This window comes from Nicotiana sylvestris, chromosome 9, assembly GCF_000393655.2.
Source record: "Nicotiana sylvestris chromosome 9, ASM39365v2, whole genome shotgun sequence".
In the NCBI taxonomy this organism is placed as follows: domain Eukaryota; kingdom Viridiplantae; phylum Streptophyta; class Magnoliopsida; order Solanales; family Solanaceae; genus Nicotiana; species Nicotiana sylvestris.
Window position 1 is genome coordinate 140849374 of NC_091065.1, and position 21059 is coordinate 140870432.

Below are 21059 nucleotides of genomic sequence, written 5' to 3' on the forward strand. Positions count from 1 at the left end.
CTGATGCAAACAACATAAACCCCTCCCACACCCTTTTACTAATATTACAAAGTTATTACAAAAGTGGAAGGGGAAGACTAAAAAATAAATACATCAAAACTAAAACGGACCTGAGGAAGCCCAAAGCAACCTTAATGTCCAACACATGTATTTTACCAAATCCGGGCTCCAGATTCCAAGGCCTTCTCTTAGAGTGTTTCAAAGTTCCAAGGGCTTTCAGGAAGCCCAGGCAATGCTTACACCCTAAAGATTGAGTAGAATAGTGCAATGTGTGGAATTACCAGCCCTTAGGCATCCAAGTTCAGAGGGAACTCTAGGGTCCCAAAGCATGGCTTACCATAGGGGGGTAGGACTTGAAGAACTAAGAATAAGTGTAAAAGTGAGGGGATTAGAGGAGACCAAAGCAAAGGGTGGTCATACCTAGCCATGGATGGGACTGGCACACCCCTAATCCTTTACTTGGTTCAAGCAAATAAGAGAGCAAACTTTAGAAAGTCAGACTTAGGCTTGTATGGTGATTAGGACACCACCAGACTTGAGTCAAGCTCAACACATAACAGGGTTAAGGGAATGGGACTGATTTGAGTATAGGTTTAAAGCAACCTGGTTCTAAACTAGGGATGGCAATAGGGTGCCACCCTAGTCTAAACAGTACTCACACACAAAGGGGGTTCAGGGAAAGGGATTGATATGAAAATATTTGTACCAACAAACAGAGTTAAGCCACGGGGACTTGGGGAAAGGGATGTACAGGAAAGTACTTATACAAGCTTAACAGAATCAAAGACATGGGAATATGGGGTAGGGATGTAACATGCTGAAGTTTAACTGCATAATGTAAGAAAGTCGAACATAAACAGACATATGAAAAGGGTAAATAAACACGTAGTTTGGAGATGGTATTTAAATCATGGACATACCAGTTGCAAACTCAAACAGTAAAGCAAGTAGGGCAGATAGAATCCTATAGCTTAGCCTTGGCTTTCAGCCGGCTAAACCCAATCAGAACAAGTAGCAGAGAAGAGCAGAGAAGAGAAGAAGGAGTTTAGTGAGTGTGAACTTGCAATTGTTCCTCCTTTTCTTTTTTTGAAATAAAAGGGATGGGGGTTTTTATAGTTTGAAAGTAAGCAGTAAGTAAGGCAAGAAAATAACTAAGTATCAAGTCATAATCAATTAGGGAAAGGGCTTCCTTTAATTAAGGAATTGGACTTAAGGTAATAAAACAGAGTTTCATTTATGGAAAGAAGAATCAAAAATAAATTGTAAAATAAAGGGTAAATACATATAAAGTTTTGAAAGATACACGGTTTTAAGCAAATAAGGCAAGAATATAATCACTAATCACATAGTAAATCAAGAAATTAGGGATTCGAGCTTAGTATTGAATTCAGTCAGAGAATAGGTCCAAATCAGTCAAAAAGAAAGAATCAAAATAGATTCATAGGAAATCAACCCCCAAAATTAGGGTTATTTTGAAAGGAAAATGTTTGACTATAAAAGATGTATAGACTTAAACATGCAGGGCTAAGATTAAACAAACAGTGTAGTCATGTGATCAAAATAGAAGAACATAGATATGCGAGGAATAAAAAGGTCTTGCAAAGCTTAGCAAGAATCAGAAACATGAGATGGGTTTGGAGAATTAGGGTTTTGAAATCAGGCAGGCAGCAAACAATCGCACACAAGTAGTTTGAAAAAATTCTCCAAAATCTAGGGTTTCTTCCACAAGTCAAGTGTAGAGTCAAAAGCATATAAAATCAGGCAAAAAATAAACTCAGGAGGTCCAGAGAACACAAACATTCATGGAAACCTAAGTAAAGAAAAATACAGTAAAGAAATTACTCGGAAACCCTAGGAGGAATTACAATAAAGAAAAATACGTAGAAATCATAGTGAAAACATTTAGGAATTACAGCAAAGCCAAATAATGCGAGAAATCACAGTAGAACAAGTAGAAATCACAGAAACCCTAAGTTTTGAGAAGATGAACAGTTTTGAAAACAAAAAATCGAAAAGATGTGAAAAATACTTAAAAATCCTAGAAAATAACACGGATCTGAAGTAGATCTTAGAGAGAAACAAAGAAAACCTCGAAGGCTTAGGGTTTCAGAGAAAACCCTAGAAAAATGAGAAAGGCCTGGAACGGGCTGGTCCTGAGTCGGAGATGGACTCACAGGGCTAGGACTCGCCGGAGATGAGCCGGTAATGGCCATAGAAATTGAATCTGAGAGATTTTGAGTCAAGGTCTTCAAGGTCGGACTCTGAAACCTCGAGCAAAAGGGGTATAGAGGTACGTGGGGGTAGATATAGGTTACACAGGGCCTGGGAAGCCATGATTTCCGGTAGAACGAGGTCGGAGATCAGCGGAGAGGGCTAGGGTTTCAGAGGGTGGTTGAGAGCGTTTTGAGAGACGAGGGGATACAAGGGCGGCTCATTTGTGTAAATGATTTAGGGTTAGGGGTCTTGTGGGTTTAATTAAGGAAGGGGCTAACGTGGACCGTTAATCTAAATAATCAACGACCACGATTTAAAATGGGGATCCGGGCGGGTTATATTAATAGGGTGTGGGTCGGGTAATTAACGAAATTGGGTTGGATTGGGGTTGAAATTGAGGGTGCAATTTGGGCTACAATTGAAATAAAAAAGGACTGCAATTTAAATAGCCAATTTTCCCCGTTTTGATTTTATAAAAATAGTAAATAGTGTTTAAAAATCAAATTAAAAATACCGAGTTAATAAGCAATGCATAAGTATTAATTTAAAAATATTAGAAATGATTTTGTGAGTACGAATGCTATTAAATCGAGAAATAGGCAAAAATTGCAATTTCATGCAATTTTAGTTTAAAAATACCAAATGGACTTGTAAAATTATGCAAAAATCATTTAAATTATATTTTGTATAAATGCGAGAATAAAATAAATTATTCGCCAAAATGACAAGTTTTGGGAATAATTATTGGTTTTTATAGTGCAAAATAGGTCATAAATTGGTTTTAAAAATCTTTAAAATTTGGGAAAATACCAAAGCCTTTGGGCGTGCTTGTATATGCATACATATGCTATTTTGAAAGTATTTTGAGTATAAAAATACATAGGAAAAAATTGGGTATCAACAATCAGTAGGTTAGTAAAATAAGATAGGTGATTGTATTGTGAAGTTCCCTCCCCCTTTCTCTAAGTCTATCTTCTCACCCCCTTTCTATTTCTGTTTATATGGCTTCTCATTCCCTTCTGGCTATGCTTTCCTTGTTCCTTTAATTCCATTAGTATTTTTGTTTCCAGTGTAATTCAGTTTAGTTGATTATAATATACAAGTCTATGTTTGTGTTGAAAAATTGGGTTTATTACAACATCACAAGCAATGATCATGGTCAGTATTCATAGGCTTTCACCTCGCGAGGTATTGGGTCAATAAGAATATTGAATAAAACCAGATTCAAATCGAAGTAGAGGTTGCGCTATACATAGTTGTGTTGCAAACACTCAGTCAACCAGTTTTCCCTACAATGAAAATTACATGGGCCAACGAGTCCCAAAAACCAAAGACGTTGACTATGAGCAGAAACGGAACCAGGATTATGGGTTTGAGATCTTAATGCTTTTAAGTTAATGAGTTCTAAATTAATAATTTGTACATATTTAAGTTAATTTGAGATCTTAATGCTTTAACGCATGTTTGTCTCTCTAACGGTAACACTGCCATTTCCACTGGCAAATTTCCACCGACAAATCTCAGCGTCGGCGATTCGTCCAGGTGAACCAGGTAAGTTCGACCCTCTCTTTCCCTCTCTCTCCTCACCTTTCTCTCTCCTTTCTTTCTCCTTTCTCTCTCTCGGGTCTCTCTCTTCCTTTCCCTTTCTTTTAACCTTAGCAGCAGCTAAGTCGGCGACCCACCGGCGCAAGCTATCTTCTACTTTTCCGGCCCAACCATACCACCCTCCCCTATGTTTCCCCTTTCTTCAAACCTTGCCTCGGCGTTCCTCTAGTTCTCGGGCAGGCACTGTTTTCCGGCGACCGTTCCGGTGACAATCCTCCACCTTTTTCTTGGCCTCAGGGTTTGTTATGTGTATTGCAGGTAGCACTGCTGGCGGCTGTTTGGTGACGGGTGGGAGGTGCACGGACAAGCATAGCGGAGCAGGCCATTTGACAGTCACAAAGGGCTGGACGTCGGGTTCTAAAGCACCTAGGTTATATTTGCGGGAATTGCTGCAGCTGCCTAGGCAAGCGCGAGGCATACGGGCGAGTAGAGCGGAGCATCTCCGGGTGCATCAAGTCATATTCCCAGGTTCTTTCGATCGGGAGTTGGTACCTCCCATTTTCTTGTCTCTTTCTCTGTGTTAGATAATTTGTGGTTATCTAGTTAGCATCATTTTAAGCATATTTTTAGTATTTTAGTATACTTGTAGTTGCAACCGGTTATTTTCTAGTTTGGGCCCGGGTTAGTGCCTCCCGAAGTCTGTCGTAGGTATAGTGGCCGCGGTGTGGGATGGTAGAGTAATGTCATGTCCTCGAGGGGTGTCGGGGGTGAGAAGGGGGGTGGGGAGGGGGTCAGGGGTTGGGTCGAGAGGAAAGGAGGGCAAGGGGAAAGAAGGAGGCTGTAGATTGAGGATTGGTCGTGGAACATAGGCACGCTGACGGGTAAGTCTATTGAGTTGGCAAAGATTCTCCAGAAGAGAAAGGTTAATATAGCTTATGTCCAGGAGACTAGGTGGGCAGGGTCGAATGCGAGGAATGCGGACGGGTATAAGTTGTGGTACTCTGGAGTCGTGAGGGGTAAGAATGGAGTGGGTATCTTGGTGGATAGGGATCTTAGAGAGTCTGTGGTTGAGGTTAGGCGAGTGAATGATAGGCTAATCTGTATTAAGTTGTTCATTGGTGAGTGCACCCTCAATGTAGTTAGCGCTTACGCGCCGCAAGCGGGCTTGGATGAGGAGGTTAAGAGGCGCTTTTGGGAGGGTCTGGATGAGATTGTGTGTAGTATTCCTCCTACTGAAAGGTTATTTATTGGAGGGGATTTTAATGGCCATATCGGGGCAGCTGCTGGCAGTTATGGCGAGGTGCATGGTGGCTTTGGCCATGGGGATAGGAACGGAGGAGGTACTTCGCTGTTAGACTTCGCTAAGGCTTTCGAGCTGGTGATTGCGAACTCAACTTTTCCGAAGAGAGAGAAGCATCTATTTACTTTCTGAAGTTCGGCGGCGAAGACTCAGATCGATTACCTTCTCCTCAGAAGGTGTGATAGAGGGTTGTGCAAGGATTGCAAGGTTATCCCGGGAGAGACCCTCGCGACTCAGCATAGGCTCTTAGTGATGGACATCGGCATTATGATGAAGAGGAAGAATAGGTATGCTCGTGGCCGACCAAGGATTAGATGGGGAGCTTTAACCAAGGATAAAGCCCAGGAATTGGAGGGGCGGTTATCTACTATGGGAGCTTGGAGGAGTAGTGGAGACGCGAACACTATGTGGTCAACTACGGCGAACTATGTGAGGAAGGCGGCGAGAGAGGTGCTAGGTGTATCGAAGGGTTTTTCTGGCAGGCACTAAGGAGACTAGTGGTGGAATGACATAGTCCAAGGTAAAGTGGAGGCGAAGAAGGTGGCGTACGCGAAGTTGGCAGGGAGCTCAAGTGAGGAGGAGAGGAGAGCGAATAGAGAGAGGTACAAAGTGGCTAGGAAGTAGGCGAAGCTGGCGGTCACGGAGGCTAAGAATGCAGCGTTTAGCCGTATATATGAGGAATTAGGGGAGAATGGAGGGGACATGAAGTTGTTTCGGCTGGCTAAAGCGAGGGAGAGGAAGGCCCGGGACCTGGATAAAGTGAGGTGCATCAAAGATGAGGATGGTAGAGTATTGATGGGAGATCCCCAGATTAAGCAGAGATGGCAGACGTACTTCTATGGTCTTCTAAATGAGGAGGGGGACCGAGATATAGCGCTAGGGGATTTGGGGCATTCGGAGAATCTCCGAGATTTTAGGTATTGCAGGCGCATTAGGGTTGACGAGGTCATGAGGGCTTTGCGTAAGATGAGTAGGGGTAGAGCGACCGGGCCAGATGAAATTCCGGTTGAGTTTTGGAAGTATGTGGGTAGAGCAGGATTGGAATGGCTGACTGGGTTGTTCAATGTAATTTTTAGGATGAAAAGGATGCCGGAGGAATGGAGGTCAAGTACAGTGGTACCGTTGTACAAGAACAAAGGTGATATCTAGTGTTGTAACAATTATAGGGGTATCAAGTTACTTAGTCATACCATGAAAATCTAGGAGAGGGTGGTGGAGGTGAGGGTGAGGAAGACGACGTCTATATCCGACAATCAGTTTGGATTCATGTCGGGCCGCTCTACTACGGAAGCTATCCACCTTATTAGGAGGTTGGTGGAACAGTACAGGGATAAGAAGAAGGATCTGCATATGGTGTTTATTGACTTGGAGAAAGTGTATGACAAGGTTCCTAGGGAGGTGCTCTGGAGATGTCTTGAGGCGAAGGGCGTGCCGGTAGCCTATATAAGAGCGATCAAGGATATGTATGATGGAGCTAAGACTAAGGTTAGGAATGTGGGAGGCAACTCGGAGCATTTCACGGTTGTTATGGGATTACACCAAGGCTCTGCGCTTAGTCCATTCTTATTTGCCTTGGTGATGGATGCTTTGACACATCATATTCAAGGGGAGGTGTCATGGTGTATGCTATTTGCTGATGACATTGTTCTAATTGACGAGACGAGGGCAGGTGTTAACGAGAGATTGGAGGTTTGGAGACAGACTCTCGAGTCTAAGGGTTTCAAATTGAGCAGGTCTAAGACAGAGTACCTGGAGTGCAAGTTTAGCACTGAGTCGAGGGATGTAGGCGGGGACGTGAGGCTTGGGTCACAGGTCATCCCCAAGAGAGATAGCTTCAAGTACCTTGGGTCGGTGATTCAGGGGGACGGAGAGATCGAAGAGGACGTCACTCACCGCATAGGGGCGGGCTGGATGAAATGGAGGCTTGCATCTGGAGTCTTGTGCGACAAGAAAGTGCCACCGATACTCAAAGGTAAGTTTTATAGAGCGGTGGTTAGACCGGCAATGTTGTATGGGGCAGAGTGTTAGCCGATTAAGAACTCTCATATCTAGAGGTTGAAAGTAGCAGAGATGCGGATGCTGAGGTGGATGTGCGGGCACACTAGGATAGACAAGATCAGGAATGAAGATATTCGGATGAAGGTGGGAGTCACCCCTGTGGATGACAAGATGCGGGAAGCGAGGCTCAGATGGTTCGGGCACATGCAGGGGAGAAGCATCAATGCGCCGGTGAGGAGGTGTGAGCGGTTGGCCGTGGTGGGCACGAGAAAAGGTAGAGGGAGACCTAAGAAGTATTGGGGAGAGGTGATCAGGCAGGACATGGTTCGTCTACAGATTTCCGAGGACATGACCCTTAATAGGAAGGCCTGGAGGACTAGCATTAGAGTTGTAGGATAGGGGTAGTAGAGCTTGCCTTTCTGCATGCCGGGGGCGAGGCGAGGTTGGATTGGGGTTGATCTTAGATGGTTTGCAGTTTATGTTGAACCCACACTATTCTTGTTGTTTATCTTAGATTCCCTAGACTCTGGCTACTGTTATTGCATGTCATTCATCTTTTGATTTTTATGCTTCTGTTACTATAATGATTTTTACTGGAGTTACTAATGAATTCTTTTTTCTTTTCTTGTTTTCCTTGTTTTTTTCTATTTATGTCATTCTGAGCCGAGGGTCCATCGGAAACAGTCTCTCTGTCCTACCAGGGTAGGGGTAAGGTCTTCGTACACACTACCCTCCCCAGACCCCACTATGTGGGATTTTACTGGGTAGTTATTGTTGTTGTTGTTGTTGTTGTATTTAATAAAAATAATAAGATAAATACATAATTTGAACCAAAGCTACTGCCAAACCCGTACATCGCAGCAACCCCACCTCCAGCATCAAGATGCTCAGAATCATATCAATGGAGTCTAATCAAGCACCTCCCTGCAACCACCTTCACGTTCAACATTACATGGTCTACTAATTACTACAACAACTAATTCTCGGACTATTTGCACCATATATATGTCCTTTGTGGCCATTCTTTAAATTCTTGCCCAGTTGGACTAAATTTCACATAAAAAGGTAGTTTGAACAAATTTAGCTTACTGGGCTAACGGGGATAGAATTTAAATAGTTGCCTCAGAGAAGGCCGTTCGTGCAAATGCCCCCACAGTGCGGCTGAACATTTTATAAGCTTCCTAGAAGAGAGTAGTTAACCATTGGGATCAGTAACATTGGCTAAAACAAAAGAAGAAACGACTTGACGGGTTCTCCATGGGTGTTGTAGGGGTCTCACATGAGTCATCACGCTTGGCCATTAAGGTTCTCATACCTGGAGATGCTGGTGGCAAGACAGCAGCTTGTGAAGTGAAAATCCTGGGAGGTTGTGGTGGTGAAATTGTCGAAAGAAGCATCTGTATTATCTGAGTGAAGTTGGGACGAGCATTTGGATCCTGTTTCCAACAGGAAGTCACTATTAAGGCCAAATCCTGAGGAAGATCATCGGCGCTTGGCCTGGTATTCTGAAATACATAGAAAAAGCAAATTCTAAAGTGATTATCCTACAATTCTTACTAGAAAAAGAGAGGATAATTATATACCTTAAAAGCAGCAGCATAGCCAGCCTGCAGGTTAGACATGCCCTCGAAGGGTAATTTGTTATGTATGAGCTCCCATAAAACAATTGCAAAGCTATAGGCATCCACTTTGTGGTTATAATGCTTCTTCTCTCCTTGCCTTAAAGTGACCGTGCTGTAAAGCTGCCAACAAAAATGAGCATAATTTGTCGGTTGTAAATTACGAGCAGAGTGGTTCAAGAATCTACCTCTGGGGCCATCCAACGATATGTTCCAGTTTCAGCTGTCATCATCTCTGTCACTGACTCTTCCCTTGCCAAACCAAAATCAGCAAGTTTCACACTTTTGTAGTCTGCTGTCAGAAGCAAGTTTTCTGCGAACGCAATACAAATCAGAAAGCAACATTTTTATGGCCTGTGAATTGCATATCATCTGAATGTTGATATGTGATTTAGCTACCAGAACTACTAGTATTATTGTCAAAAGTCCATCTTTGTAAGCCAACGTCATCTACGGTTTTCTATCCTTGTAGTAAGTTACCTATTGTCACCACTCATTCACATAAATAGGAACATCTATAGCAATTTTTGTTGGAAGAGGCGTGCAACCCGAAGACAGGAGACTACAAATCTATAAGTATTACCAGGTTTTAGGTCACGATGGATGATTCCATGGGAATGCAAACATTCGATTCCACGAGCTATATCAAGGGCATATCCAATAGCAACACGCATATCCAAGCATCTTGGCCTCGTGTTCACCAAGTACTTCCTTAACGTCCCACCTAGAAGTTCAGTCACGATTACCATGATAGGCTCCATGCAAGCTCCCATGAACTGTAAATGAGAAAACTGCTATATATGAGTAATTAATTAATTGCCTGCAAATTTCAGTTTTGGAAATCAAATGCAACCTTCACTAAGTTCTTGTGTTGAACTCTGGATAACATCGCAACCTCTCTTCCAAAATGAGCTTCCCTCTTGTCAATCTCCTCCGGTGTCTCCCCTTTATGGACCACCTTTATTGCTACATTCTGGTTTTTGTATCTGAAGACAAACACATGTAAATAAAGAAAGCCAAACTGCATAAAAACTAGAAATCAGGATGTAACAAACATTGCCAGACCATAGTACTCAAAATAGTGACAATTTCCAAATAGCATACAATAACAACAATAACAACATACTCAGTATAATCCCACAAGAAGGGTATGTGGAGGTTAGTGTGTACGCAGACCTTACCCCTGCCTGGTGAGGTATAGAGGCTATTTTCAATAGACCCTCGGCTCAAGAAAAGGTGAAAAGAGAGAAAGGAAGAAGACGAAGAAGAAAGAGGAAGAAGAAAGAAAGAATAGGGGGACAAGGGACGATAAGGAAAAGTGGAAAAGACAACTACATTAACAACAACAACAACAACAACGAAATAACAAGTAAAAGATAAAAATAGCATCAACTATTAACAAACTGGAAAATACGATACAAAGAGCGAACGAAAAAACAAGGGAGCTACTAATACTACTAAAAAAGAACGGGGAACTCTCAACTACCTACTAGCCAACTATCCTAATCTTCGACCCCAACACCTTTCTATCCTGGGTCATGTCCTCAGTGAGCTAAAGTAGCGCCATATCATGCCTAATCACCTCTCCCCAATACTTCTTCGGCCTTCCTCTACCCCTTTTTAGCCCCGCCGCGGCCAGGCTCTCAGACCTCCTAACAAGAGCATCCGTACTCCTCCTCTGCATGTGCCCGAACCATCTTAGCCCCAACTCCCGCATCTTATCCTCCATGGGGGCCACTCCCACTTTGTCCCGAATAACTTCGTTCATGATCTTATCTTTCCTGGTATGGCCACGCATCTATCTCAGCATCCTCATTTCTACTATTTTCATCCTCTGAACATGGGAGTTCTTGATTGGCCAACACTCAGCCCCATACAACATAGTAGGTCTAAGCACCACTCTGTACAACTTACTCTTAAGTCTTGGTGGCACCTTCTTATCATACAAAACACCGGATGCGAGCCTCCATTTCATCCATCCCAGACCTCATCATCAATCTCTCCGTTACCCTGAATTATAGACCCGAGATACTTGAAACTACCCCTCCTCGGGATGACAATTTCCGAATAGAATACGAGAAATAAAAATTGGAACTATAGTCATGTGCCAGTTTGAGATCACGCTATGGAATTAAAATCCAATCACCAATGCTCACAAAACATTTAGAATTAACAGACTGTTTCTGCAAATCAGTAAAAACAAAGCTTTCCTTTTTTTCCTCTCCGATAAGCAGTGAAAAACCAATCTTTATATCCATCATGTCCCCAGAGGAATAAGCATTGTATAACAATCCATAATATATCAATATAGTTTTTCTTTTATTTACTAACTCGTCTAGCTTTTGAACAGAGGCGGATGCAGCTTATACTTAATGGATTCAACTGACCCCAATTTTTTTCAACAAATACGACATTTTGAACCTACAATTTTGAAAAGTACAATATGTTAAGCTGGACTAAATCAAGTTTTAAATCCAGGATCCGCATTAACATTTGAAATGTTAAACATTTTCCATTGAAAGGTCCAAATTAAAGCAAGAAAACAGATCATTGAACAGAAAGTCAACTTACTTTCCCTCATACACTTTGGCATGAGCACCTTCACCAATCTTTGGACCAACTAAAAGAAGCTTTGGATCAATCAACCACTTGCTTTCCACATTAAACTCTTCCCTTGAATACAACTCATTTACAGATCCCATTGCCACACTCACAGTATATCTATATTTCACTAATATAATTTATGATACTTTTCCATTATCAGTACAAATTTTGTACTCAAGCTCAACTACGCAGCTATATAATGATAACAAGAAACTTGTAACTGCTTTCATTTTTAGCGGTAAAATACACCCCCAACAGAATATTAACGAATCTGCAAAATCTTGGATGTGTTTACACTGAAGAGTGAAGATGTAGAGCAAAATAAATGTTAAAGTAACAAATCAAGGACAAAAGTGATGCGTGTTATTTAGTTGGTAAGACTTTATTTATGCTTCTTACTGTGTACTTTGTTCTTGTTATTTCAAAGGAAGGAATAGGATAAATACAAGAAGGAATTTAGTTTGTTAGGAAGAATGGAGGTCCATTATTTTGTCTTCTCCAGTTATTTTTACGGGACCAAAATTTGGGGGGGGGGTGCACCTTAAGGAAAATCATAATTTTAAGGCTTTGATAACTAAAAGTGCTAATTAATTAGACGTAAACATTGATTCATTCATTGTTTTATGATTACTTCGTCCGTTTTAATTTATGTGAACCTGTTTGACTGGGCATGAAGTTTAAGTAAAAAATGAAGACTTTTGGAATTTGTAGTCCTAAACAAATTCAAATGGGGCCCAGAGTATTTGTGTGGTTATAAAAGCTTTCCATTAAGGGTAAAGTTGTAACTTTAAGCTAAATTGTTACCAAATTTAGAAAGAGTTTATTCTTTTTGGAACGGACCAAAAAGAAAATAGGTTCACATAAATTGGAACATAGGGAGTATTAAAGAGTAGAAGAAAATGTTTCATCTATTTTAACGACCTATTTTTCGCTAAGAACTCTAATTTTTTTATACATAGCACGAGTGGGCATAGTGTCTAGTACTCACAAGTCTACATTCAAGCAGGACCGGTTAACTAAATCAAAGTGGTTGATTTTTATATATCTTTAAATTAACCTCAAAGTTATAAATAATATTTTCTCATTCACTATTTAAAAATTAAATTTTAGATTGAAGGGGACAAAGAAGGATAAAATGGGTAAAGAACGAGATGCTGTTGAAAGAGATGTTATATTTTTAAGTAACCATAAGAAAAATTATTCGATTTGGCACATGGAAGATGGAAGAAGTGGATCTGCTACCAGGGGACAGCACCACTCAAACAATTGATGATGGCTGCCTACCAGAAATTGTATTTTACGTTTACTTTGCATAATAGCATTTATTTGACGGTGTATAATTTTTTTTAAATATATTGTATTGATTATCCATAGGAAATATCTATTGTCATTATCTAACAAAGAACACGTACACTCACATGTTAATGTCTTGCCTCCTCAAATAAAAGAATTTTGTTATGTATACGGTAAAAATCGGGTTTGCCCTTTTGTATGACTGATAAATGGGGATTTTGACTACTTATTAGCGTCGTTTAGCTTTCGTTTTAGTCCAAAAGTACTTAATTGTATTACCAAAAACTGATGAAATATGCTTAATGGCAGGAGTATTGAAAAATGAGCCACTATGATGAAATCTAACTCAAGAAGGAGTGATCTGAATTCAAGGACAAAATCACCATAAAAGCTCAAAGTGCGGATAATAGATTTCCATCTGCGACCGCAGATTATGAAGGAAAGTTTATCAGAGACCAAGTGCAAAGTGTGGCCGTAAAAGCTAAGCAAGATCAGAAGTTCAGAGAGTTCTCATTTCAACAGAAAAGGAAGTGCGGACCGCACAATTATTGTGCGGAGTCAGCTACGTGGCCGCAATCAGAAATGTGCGATCTGTAGAAGAGCCATATGCGGCCGCACCCAGAAATGTGCGGACCGCAGAATATGAGAGATGCGACCGCGGTTCAGAATTGTGTGGTCGCAAATTCAAACCCTGTAAAGACTGAAACAAAGTGTGGACCGCACATGAAATTGTGCGGCCGTAGAATCTCCGATAGAGTATTTTTGTCCGAAAATTTCAGCTTTGTACAAATAGAATATTTTCACGAAATTAGGTCAAGTTTTGAATATTCAAAGTGTTGTAGCCGTTTGTTCTTGATTCTTTAGGTAACTTTAGCTTACTTTAGTGATTTAACATTGGGTTTATATATTTTAATCTTTCAATATGATATCTTTTCTTCTTTATTTTCTTCTATACCCACTATGAGTAGCTAGATTTTTACTAGGGTTGTGACCCAACCCAAGTGTCTAAACCTTATGGGTGATTAATTTTATGCTTGTTTATGAATGTGTGTTTGTTATTTAGCTAGGTTTATGCCTCAATTGTGAAATTAATGATTGCAAAAATTAATTTATGCCTATTTGACTTAGTCCCTTCTTGAGAAATGGAGGCCTAGTCTAGGTTAACTTAGCTAACAAGGAATTGGGTCAATTGAGAGATTGATTAACCCTGTTTGAGGTTTCAACCTAGAGATAGTTGTAGACACGTGATTTTTGACCCTCCCCGGAAATTTTCACATTTTTAGCGTAAATATTTAATTTAGGTCTAATATAGCTATTATAGTTATTTTAACTATTTTTACTTTATTTTCATCGCAAAAGAAAATTACCAAAAATATATATATAAATTTTAGTTTATGTATTTCTCATAAACTTGAAAAAATACAAAAAATAGTACCTTATTTTGTACTTTACATAATTTCAAAAATTACCAAAAATATAGTTCTATTAATGTTTTGTAGTCATTTTAATTTTGAAAAAATACAAAAATATTACTTTATATAAAAACGAAAATTACAAAAAAAAATAGTTTTATTAATATTTTGTAGCTATTTTAATCTTGAAAAAATATTAAAAAAGGATATAGTTTTGTTTTAAATATTAGGCTTATTTTTAGTAGCTATTTTGCTTACATAATCAGTTGAGCAACGTCGTGTTCCTATTTCTCGGGTCCGGGCAAAAGAATAATATTCGGGTTCAAACTACCCGTTTTTAGGCCTAATTTTCGGACCTAGCCAATAATAATCCGAGTCCACCACACAAGGAGGACAAGCATGGGGAACACGGACGGAACACCGTACACGGGGAACCCCACCGCGCATGGGGGACACAAATCTTGGACCCCTACACACGTGGGGTCCATCTTCTTGGCATTGGCTACAAATGCACAGACAAGGCAAGGGTTGGAACGGACCGATTTTGAAAATATAGGAGCACTGTTCATCTTCCTCCTCCTTTCGAAAAACCAGAAAACCCTACGACTCCAAAACCCAAACCAGTCGCCCCCCCCCCCCCGACGCCGGAACCTACACCAAACACCATGACCAACAGCAACAACCCACCAGCCCGTCGACCTACTGCCGCTACCAGCTCCACGCCACCCGCGAACCTCTCCGTAACGTCCAGCCCTGTCGACCAAGCAGTCCACCAACCTCGACCCTACTGTCAATCCACTAGTCCGTCACCTTCGCATACGACCACCAGCCTCACATCCCAAAACCACTACCAAACAGACCCAACCACCCGTCAAGCAGCAGCTATTGCTGCTGCATCGTCCAAAACCACCGTCGCCCCAGCTCCCTCACCTTCCCCATCGCCTTCTTCATCCGTGAAACCCATCACTACTGTCGCAACCAACTCCCCCATCGACTCCATCACCATCTTGTCCAAACGCCACCACCTAACATCCCGTCAAACAACCTACTCCTCACATCCAAATGACCCCTTCTGTTACATGTTCTCGCACCAACCTGCCGCGTCGAGAAAATCCAGCAGCAGCCAACATCTCGTGCATTGACAGTTTTGGCCGAGCTTTCAGTTTCCATTGAGGTCGTCGTTGTTCGTCGAGGTCCGACGCGTCGAGGTTGTTGTCCGAGGTTTCGTCGCAGGTCCAACGCATTGGACGTTAATCTCAAGTAGGTCATCTCTGTCCGTGTCCTTCATATTTGCTGTTAGTAATATGTATATGTGATGTTTTGAAATACCATCCTAGTTCATGCGGATAGTACGCGAATTGAGCGAGACATATATACATGATGTTTGCGAATGGCTATTTTTGTTAATTAACTCCGTATGGTATTGAAATTTGGCCGTGAACGTCTCTTCCTTTGTTTTATTGTTTTAAGTAGTTATTTGACATTTTTGCTTCTTCATGTTTAGATTGTTGTTATCCAAATATTTGTCATAATAGGGGATTTGTACACATTCTGAAAGGTGTTAATTATTTTAGTTTGTCTTAATAGTTGTTTATACATGTGGTAGTAATGTTGAAATTATAGTGGCAATTTTAATTCCGCGGAAAAATACTCGTTTCATCAAATAAGTTCAATTTACAACCCATGACCTCGCAAAGTAGCCAAAATGTAGTTATTTTAGCCTTATCCTTTTTCTTTTGAAAAATAAATAAATAAAAATGAGACGAGCCTCGCCAAATAAAAGAGACAAATTGTGGGGCCCTCATAGATATATATCATAATAAATACTTAGATTCCGGGACGGTCCGTTAACAAGTTTCACGGCCCTCACCCAAAATAATAAGACGCTAGTCGCTTTAGGCGCGCCTTTAATAATTTATTTTCCTTAACTCGGGTGCACATTTATGTGACCCAAATCCAAATCTCAGCGGAGTTGAAATGTGTCTCTAATCACGGGTACATTGATTGTGACGTGGTCTGAGACGCATTTCCATGACGTTGCAAATTTTTAAAAAAATAATGAATGAGACGAGCCTCGACAAACAAAAAATTCACAAGCTGCGGGGCCCTCTAAATGTATATATTAAAATACTTAGAATTCGGGACAGGACGTTTAGCGAATTTCACGGCCCTTCCCAAAACAACAATACGCTAGTTACTTTAGGCGCGTATTTAAAAATATTATCTTCCTAAACTCGGGTGCACATTTATGTGACCCAAACCCCAATCTCAACAGAGTTGAAATGTAGCTCTAACCACGGGTACATTGATTGTGACGTGGTTCGAGGTATGTTTTCCACGATGTTGCAATTCTTGATAAAAATAACGGTAAATGATAAAAGCGGTAAAAAGATAAAATTGGCACATAAGTTCACATTTGTGTAAAATCAGATAATCAAGCCGAATATAACAGTTGAGCGACCGTGCTAGAACCACGGAACCCGGGAGTGCCTAACACCTTCTCCCGGTTTAACAGAATTCTTTATCCGAATTTCTGGTACGCAGACTGTAATATGGAGTCATTCTTTTCCTCGATTCGGGATAAAAATTGGTGACTTGGGACACCCTAAATCTCCCAAGTGGCGACTCTGAAATAAATAAATAAATCCCGTTTCGATTGTCCTTTAATTGGAAAAACTCCCTTGTACCCTAGAGGGTATGTAAAAAGGAGGTGTGACAGCTCTGGCGACTCTGCTGGGGACAGACCCAGAACCACTGGTTCAGGGTTAGAAATTCGAGCTTAGATAAATTGTTATATTTGGCTTTATCTGATTTTTACATGTTTTGAGTCTAATGTGCTAAATGATGCTTTTACCGCTTTGATATTATTTGAACTGTATATAAACTGTGCCGAAACCCTTCTCTTCTTACCTCCGGGGAGAAGCTCGCTGATCGAGGCTCCCTATTCTGTTAGTGTCAATACCCAAAATAAGAAAGAGGACGGATAAGTTACGAAGCCGGATGGCCTTTTGGTTCCCGGTAAGTTGCCCCTCCTCGACTCGAGTTGTCCGTTCGGGTACACAGTCTAGAACATATACCCAGGTTATAAACCTAGTATAACGAAACCTCATGCCGGATCCCTAGTAGGAACGCTTATCTGCATCATGTTGCATTCGACATAGGGGACTCAACACAGGGGTTGGGTCCGTCTAGGACAAGCAACCTGAAAATAATAGACCATTTTTTGACATCCTATGTGCTACCTGTTGTATTTATTCAAGGGTGAATAGGTCATTTGGCGGACCAATGATAGTTGAGGACAAATGGCACTCCTTATCATGTTGATCATCTTAAATAAGAAAGTTGCACGATTTTTTTTAGATAAGCATGCTATTATGTTAATTAAGCACATGTGGAACATTGTGGAATTCAAGAAGCCTTGGTATTCCACATGTCCCCCACGCTTCATTTTTGGGAAAAGCACATGGGGAACATTTGTGGAATCCAAGAAGTCTTGGAATCCCCTATGTCCCCCATGCTTCATTTTTGGGAAAAGCACATAGGGACCATTTGTGGAATCCAAGAAGTCTTGGAATTCCCTATGTCCCCCACGCTTCATTTTTTGGAAAAAGCACATGGGGAACATTTGCGGAATCCAAGAAGTCTTGGAAATCCTTATGTCTCCCATGCCACATTTTTGAAAAATAATAATAAATTTATATAAAATATATATATATATATATATATAATATATATATATAAAAAATATATATAAAAAAAAGCATGGAAAATTCAAAAAAAGATTTTGTATGTTGTCATCATTTTCCACAAATTAGAAAATCGTGAAAAAGAGGAGAAAATAACAGTGTAGAGATACAACTACTTATTTTTAGAAAAAAAAAACCAATGTCCAAGTAGTGTCGAAACTCTGCCAAAATTTTGAAAAAAAAAAGCGAAAAGAAAGGAAGGAATGTTTTATGTTTTTCGTTAATTTGTTCGTTTGTTATGAATGAAAAATAATAGTCTATTTGATTGTTAAAAAAAAAATAGAAAATGGAAAATGGTCTTCTCAAAAATAGTTTATTTGCCCGAACTACGCGGGTTTGATTCTCACCGGATGTGAGATACGTAGGCAACCCTCATCGGGTCCAACCCCACCTTTTGCTAAAATTTCCAAAAACAAATAAATAAAAAAAAATATGTCAAAATTTTAATTTTGTCGTAAATAAGTCGGGTGATGCTGTTTTGTTAAAAATAGCCGAACGTTCCCAAAGGAACGCCGGAAGGCTGACCTTGCATAAATAGCCACTTTTTGGGTCATTTTTAAGGTTTGGTCCAGTTGACCCACACAGTCTTAAAAATCTTCGTCCCCGAGACGTTGAAAGGCCGTGCTTGCAATATTGAGTTTTCTAATTTGAAAAAATGATAAAAAGAGTCATAAATAAGTCAGGTGATGTTGTTTTGTCATAAATAGCCGAATGTTCCCGAAAGGGACGCCGGAAGGCTGACTTTGCATAAACAGCCACCTTTTGGGTCATGTTTAGGATTTTTGGTCTAGTTGACCCACACAGCCCTATAAATCTTCGTCCCCGAGGCGCTGAAGGGCCGTGTTTACAACACCAGGTTTTTATTGTAATTGGAAAAAGAAAAAAAAAAGTCAGCGGTCAGGTGAATACCGCTTGGATTTTTAGTCAAAATAAGCCGAGCCAGCTTCGGCAGTGTCTTAAACCGTTCTTGCCGAAATAGTCTTAGAGTATCTTTCAGTTGTCGAAAGGCTATTTTCGTAAAAGAATAGACAAGTGTGTAAAGTGTCATAAAATAATCCTCCCCGGCCTCAAAATTCATGTGAAATTTGGAAGGGGCCACATTTGCAAAAATAACCGTTTGGTTGCATTTGTCAAAACGGGGAAAGAAACTGGCCGTTTGTAAATCTTTTAATTAGAATATGTGGGTTGTTTGATTTTCCAGCTTGTAGGTCATCTTCAAACTTTTGAAACCCAGTTTGTTTTAACATGAAAACTGAAAAAAAATGTTTAGCATTGTTTATCTTTTATTGGGTCACGAACTACGCAAGGTCTGATTCATGCGGGGTCATGATACGTAGGCAATCTCCATAAGATTCGACCACAACAAAAAAAATGAAAAAAAATCAAAAAGGAAAAATGAAAAAAAGAGAAAAAAGAGAAAAGAAAAAAATGGAAAAAGAGAAAAAAAAAGAAAAAAGAAAAAAAACATCAAAAAAAAAAGAGAAAAAGAAAAAAGATGTTGTTAATAATGAGGACCGACTGAGTCCATTCTAACCTGTTTGTTTCGCAAATAAAGTTAAGGTGGTTGGTTTGTGGTAAGCCGGACAATGACATTCAGAGTCCTTCACTTGCATCTCATGATACACACTCTGCGGGGATTGGGCCTGATAGCAGTAGCACTCAAATCCTATCGGGAACTTGTTGACGGAGGTTGATGATATTGAAGCTGGCAATGGTTTTGACAATACTAATGCAAAGCTCAGTGGCTAAGATGCCAGTTTTGATAAAGTGGGAGGACGCTCCGTTCCTTGGTTAGCAAGAAAGAGGCATTTGGTGGCTTATTTTGTTGTCATTTCTGTTGTTCGGATTATTAAGATTGTAATTCGGATATTGTTTTGTGTCAATATCTTTCCGCTTATCTTTCCGTTTTGTCATAGCGGTTTGTTTAAGTTTTGTCCAGGTTGTTTAGGATTTTATTCCGGTTTGTTTTTGTTTTTTCAAACCATTTCACCGGTAATCTAATGCAAAATCCGGTCTTCTATTATTTCCAGTTTTCTTTTGTTTAGTCCTTTTATCATTTTTATTCAACGCCGATTCTAGTGACATGACATGCACACACAGTTTGGGCCTAATCTTAAAAGTTAATCATAAAGCCCCGAAAAGGTGATCAGACCATTTAAAGGAAATAAGGACGGTTGAGATTATTCAGAGCTCGAGTCATATGGAACTGGGGCAAGTAAAATATGAAGAAAACCGTTAAAAGCAAGATTCGCCAAATTGGCATGAGGGTCGGTCATGATAATGAGAGTGTCGCCCAACGGTGCCTTAGAAAGGACAAATGAAAAATCAAATGTTGAATATAATTGTCAAGTCCAGCACCATCAGAAGAGACTACAAATTTAAATTGTGTTGTTTGCACTTGGCATGTTTTGAAGACTGGAATGACGAAGGCATTTTGTTCTTCAACCTAAACACTTTATCCTTCGTTACCCCTTTTGAGCCTTATTGTTTTTCTTTCGTACCCCTCGTTCGGAATTAGTAGCAACGAATAGAAAACGCAAGCGCGGCAAGTAAACAAAAGAAAAGAAAAAAAAAGAGAAGAAAGAAAAGAAAAAAGATAACAAAAAAAAAACAAAAGAAAGTCCGAAGAAAAAGAGGAATTGGGAATTACGTTTGACCTGATTCCTCAAAGAGGATACGTAGGCGCTTCACGGCTCGGTCATAATTTTGAAAAATGAAAAACAATCAATTAAAATATTCCCCAAGCAAGAAACTAGGGCAAAGGTTGCGTTTGTTGTAAATAAATCTAGTTCCGAAGGTTGTAATTAATAACCCAAAATCGATGCATTTTTAAGCCTTTAATACCTTTTCTTTCTAGCCCTATCCAAAACCCACATTACGATCCAAAGAAATACCTTTTGATCAGTCTTCAAAAGATGCCAAGTCAGACATATGAAGAAACTTACCGGCGAACCTAACATTCTGTTCCACAGCAGAAAGGACTCTAATCTCCAGCAGAAAGAGTCATACCGGCGACACTACAAATCCCCAGCTGGAAAGTGATACAAATGAGAGAGTCTTATCGGTGAAAACCTTCACAGGCACCGTAAGGCGATGAAAGCTGAGAGAAAAACCAAAAATGAGAGAGACTTGATAGTGAAAACCCTTCAGGCACTACAAGTCGAATAGGATTGAGAATCAGATGGGGAAGTGCCAATTGAAGATCTTAAAAGATGATTGGCGGTAGAGGATAGGCCACATATGCATGTCATGACCATTAGAGTCGGTATCTGCGTTTGATAGGTTTTTATTTATAGTTTCTTTTGTTAAAGAGTCATCTTTTCCTTTG

General features: G+C 40.2%; 2 protein-coding genes across 3 annotated transcripts; one reads left to right on the plus strand and one right to left on the minus strand.

Annotated features, from left to right (window-relative positions):
• Positions 1-3674: 3674 nt before the first annotated feature.
• On the plus strand, positions 3675-5548 carry LOC138878327 (uncharacterized). Its single transcript, XM_070157994.1, has 3 exons — positions 3675-3765; positions 4899-5109; positions 5194-5548. Exons 1-3 carry the CDS (start codon positions 3675-3677, stop codon positions 5546-5548), a joined length of 657 nt encoding a protein of 218 aa, XP_070014095.1.
• Positions 5549-8061: 2513 nt separating this feature from the next.
• Positions 8062-11754, minus strand: LOC104211065 (serine/threonine-protein kinase STY13-like). Of its 2 annotated transcripts, none has more exons than XM_009760061.2 (6): positions 11248-11754; positions 9530-9662; positions 9260-9452; positions 8865-8989; positions 8641-8799; positions 8062-8562 (listed from the first exon to the last, which is right to left on the minus strand). In XM_009760061.2, the coding sequence occupies exons 1-6, from the start codon at positions 11376-11378 to the stop codon at positions 8266-8268; spliced, it is 1038 nt and encodes a 345-aa protein (XP_009758363.1). In that variant the 5' UTR covers positions 11379-11754; the 3' UTR covers positions 8062-8265. The 2 variants fall into 2 exon arrangements, with proteins under 2 accessions (XP_009758363.1, XP_009758364.1); XM_009760062.2 differs by having other exon boundaries at positions 8062-8493; positions 11248-11734.
• Between the last annotated feature and the right edge of the window lie 9305 nt (positions 11755-21059).

What these genes read in the sequence shown, in the direction of transcription:
- LOC138878327 (XM_070157994.1), top strand. Translation starts at nt 3,675, where the DNA reads ATGTTTGTCTCTCTAACGGTAACACTGCCATTTCCACTGGCAAATTTC. An exon ending in GATTCGTCCAGGTGAACCAG is followed by an intron (nt 3,766 to 4,898) that starts GTAAGTTCGACC and finishes CCCTCAATGTAG; the next exon opens with TTAGCGCTTACGCGCCGCAA. An exon ending in AACGGAGGAGGTACTTCGCT is followed by an intron (nt 5,110 to 5,193) that starts GTTAGACTTCGC and finishes TACTTTCTGAAG; the next exon opens with TTCGGCGGCGAAGACTCAGA.
- LOC104211065 (XM_009760061.2), bottom strand. Translation starts at nt 11,378, where the DNA reads ATGGGATCTGTAAATGAGTTGTATTCAAGGGAAGAGTTTAATGTGGAA. An exon ending in CCATCGTGACCTAAAACCTG is followed by an intron (nt 8,990 to 9,259) that starts GTAATACTTATA and finishes TTGCGTTCGCAG; the next exon opens with AAAACTTGCTTCTGACAGCA. An exon ending in ATCGTTGGATGGCCCCAGAG is followed by an intron (nt 8,800 to 8,864) that starts GTAGATTCTTGA and finishes TTTTGTTGGCAG; the next exon opens with CTTTACAGCACGGTCACTTT.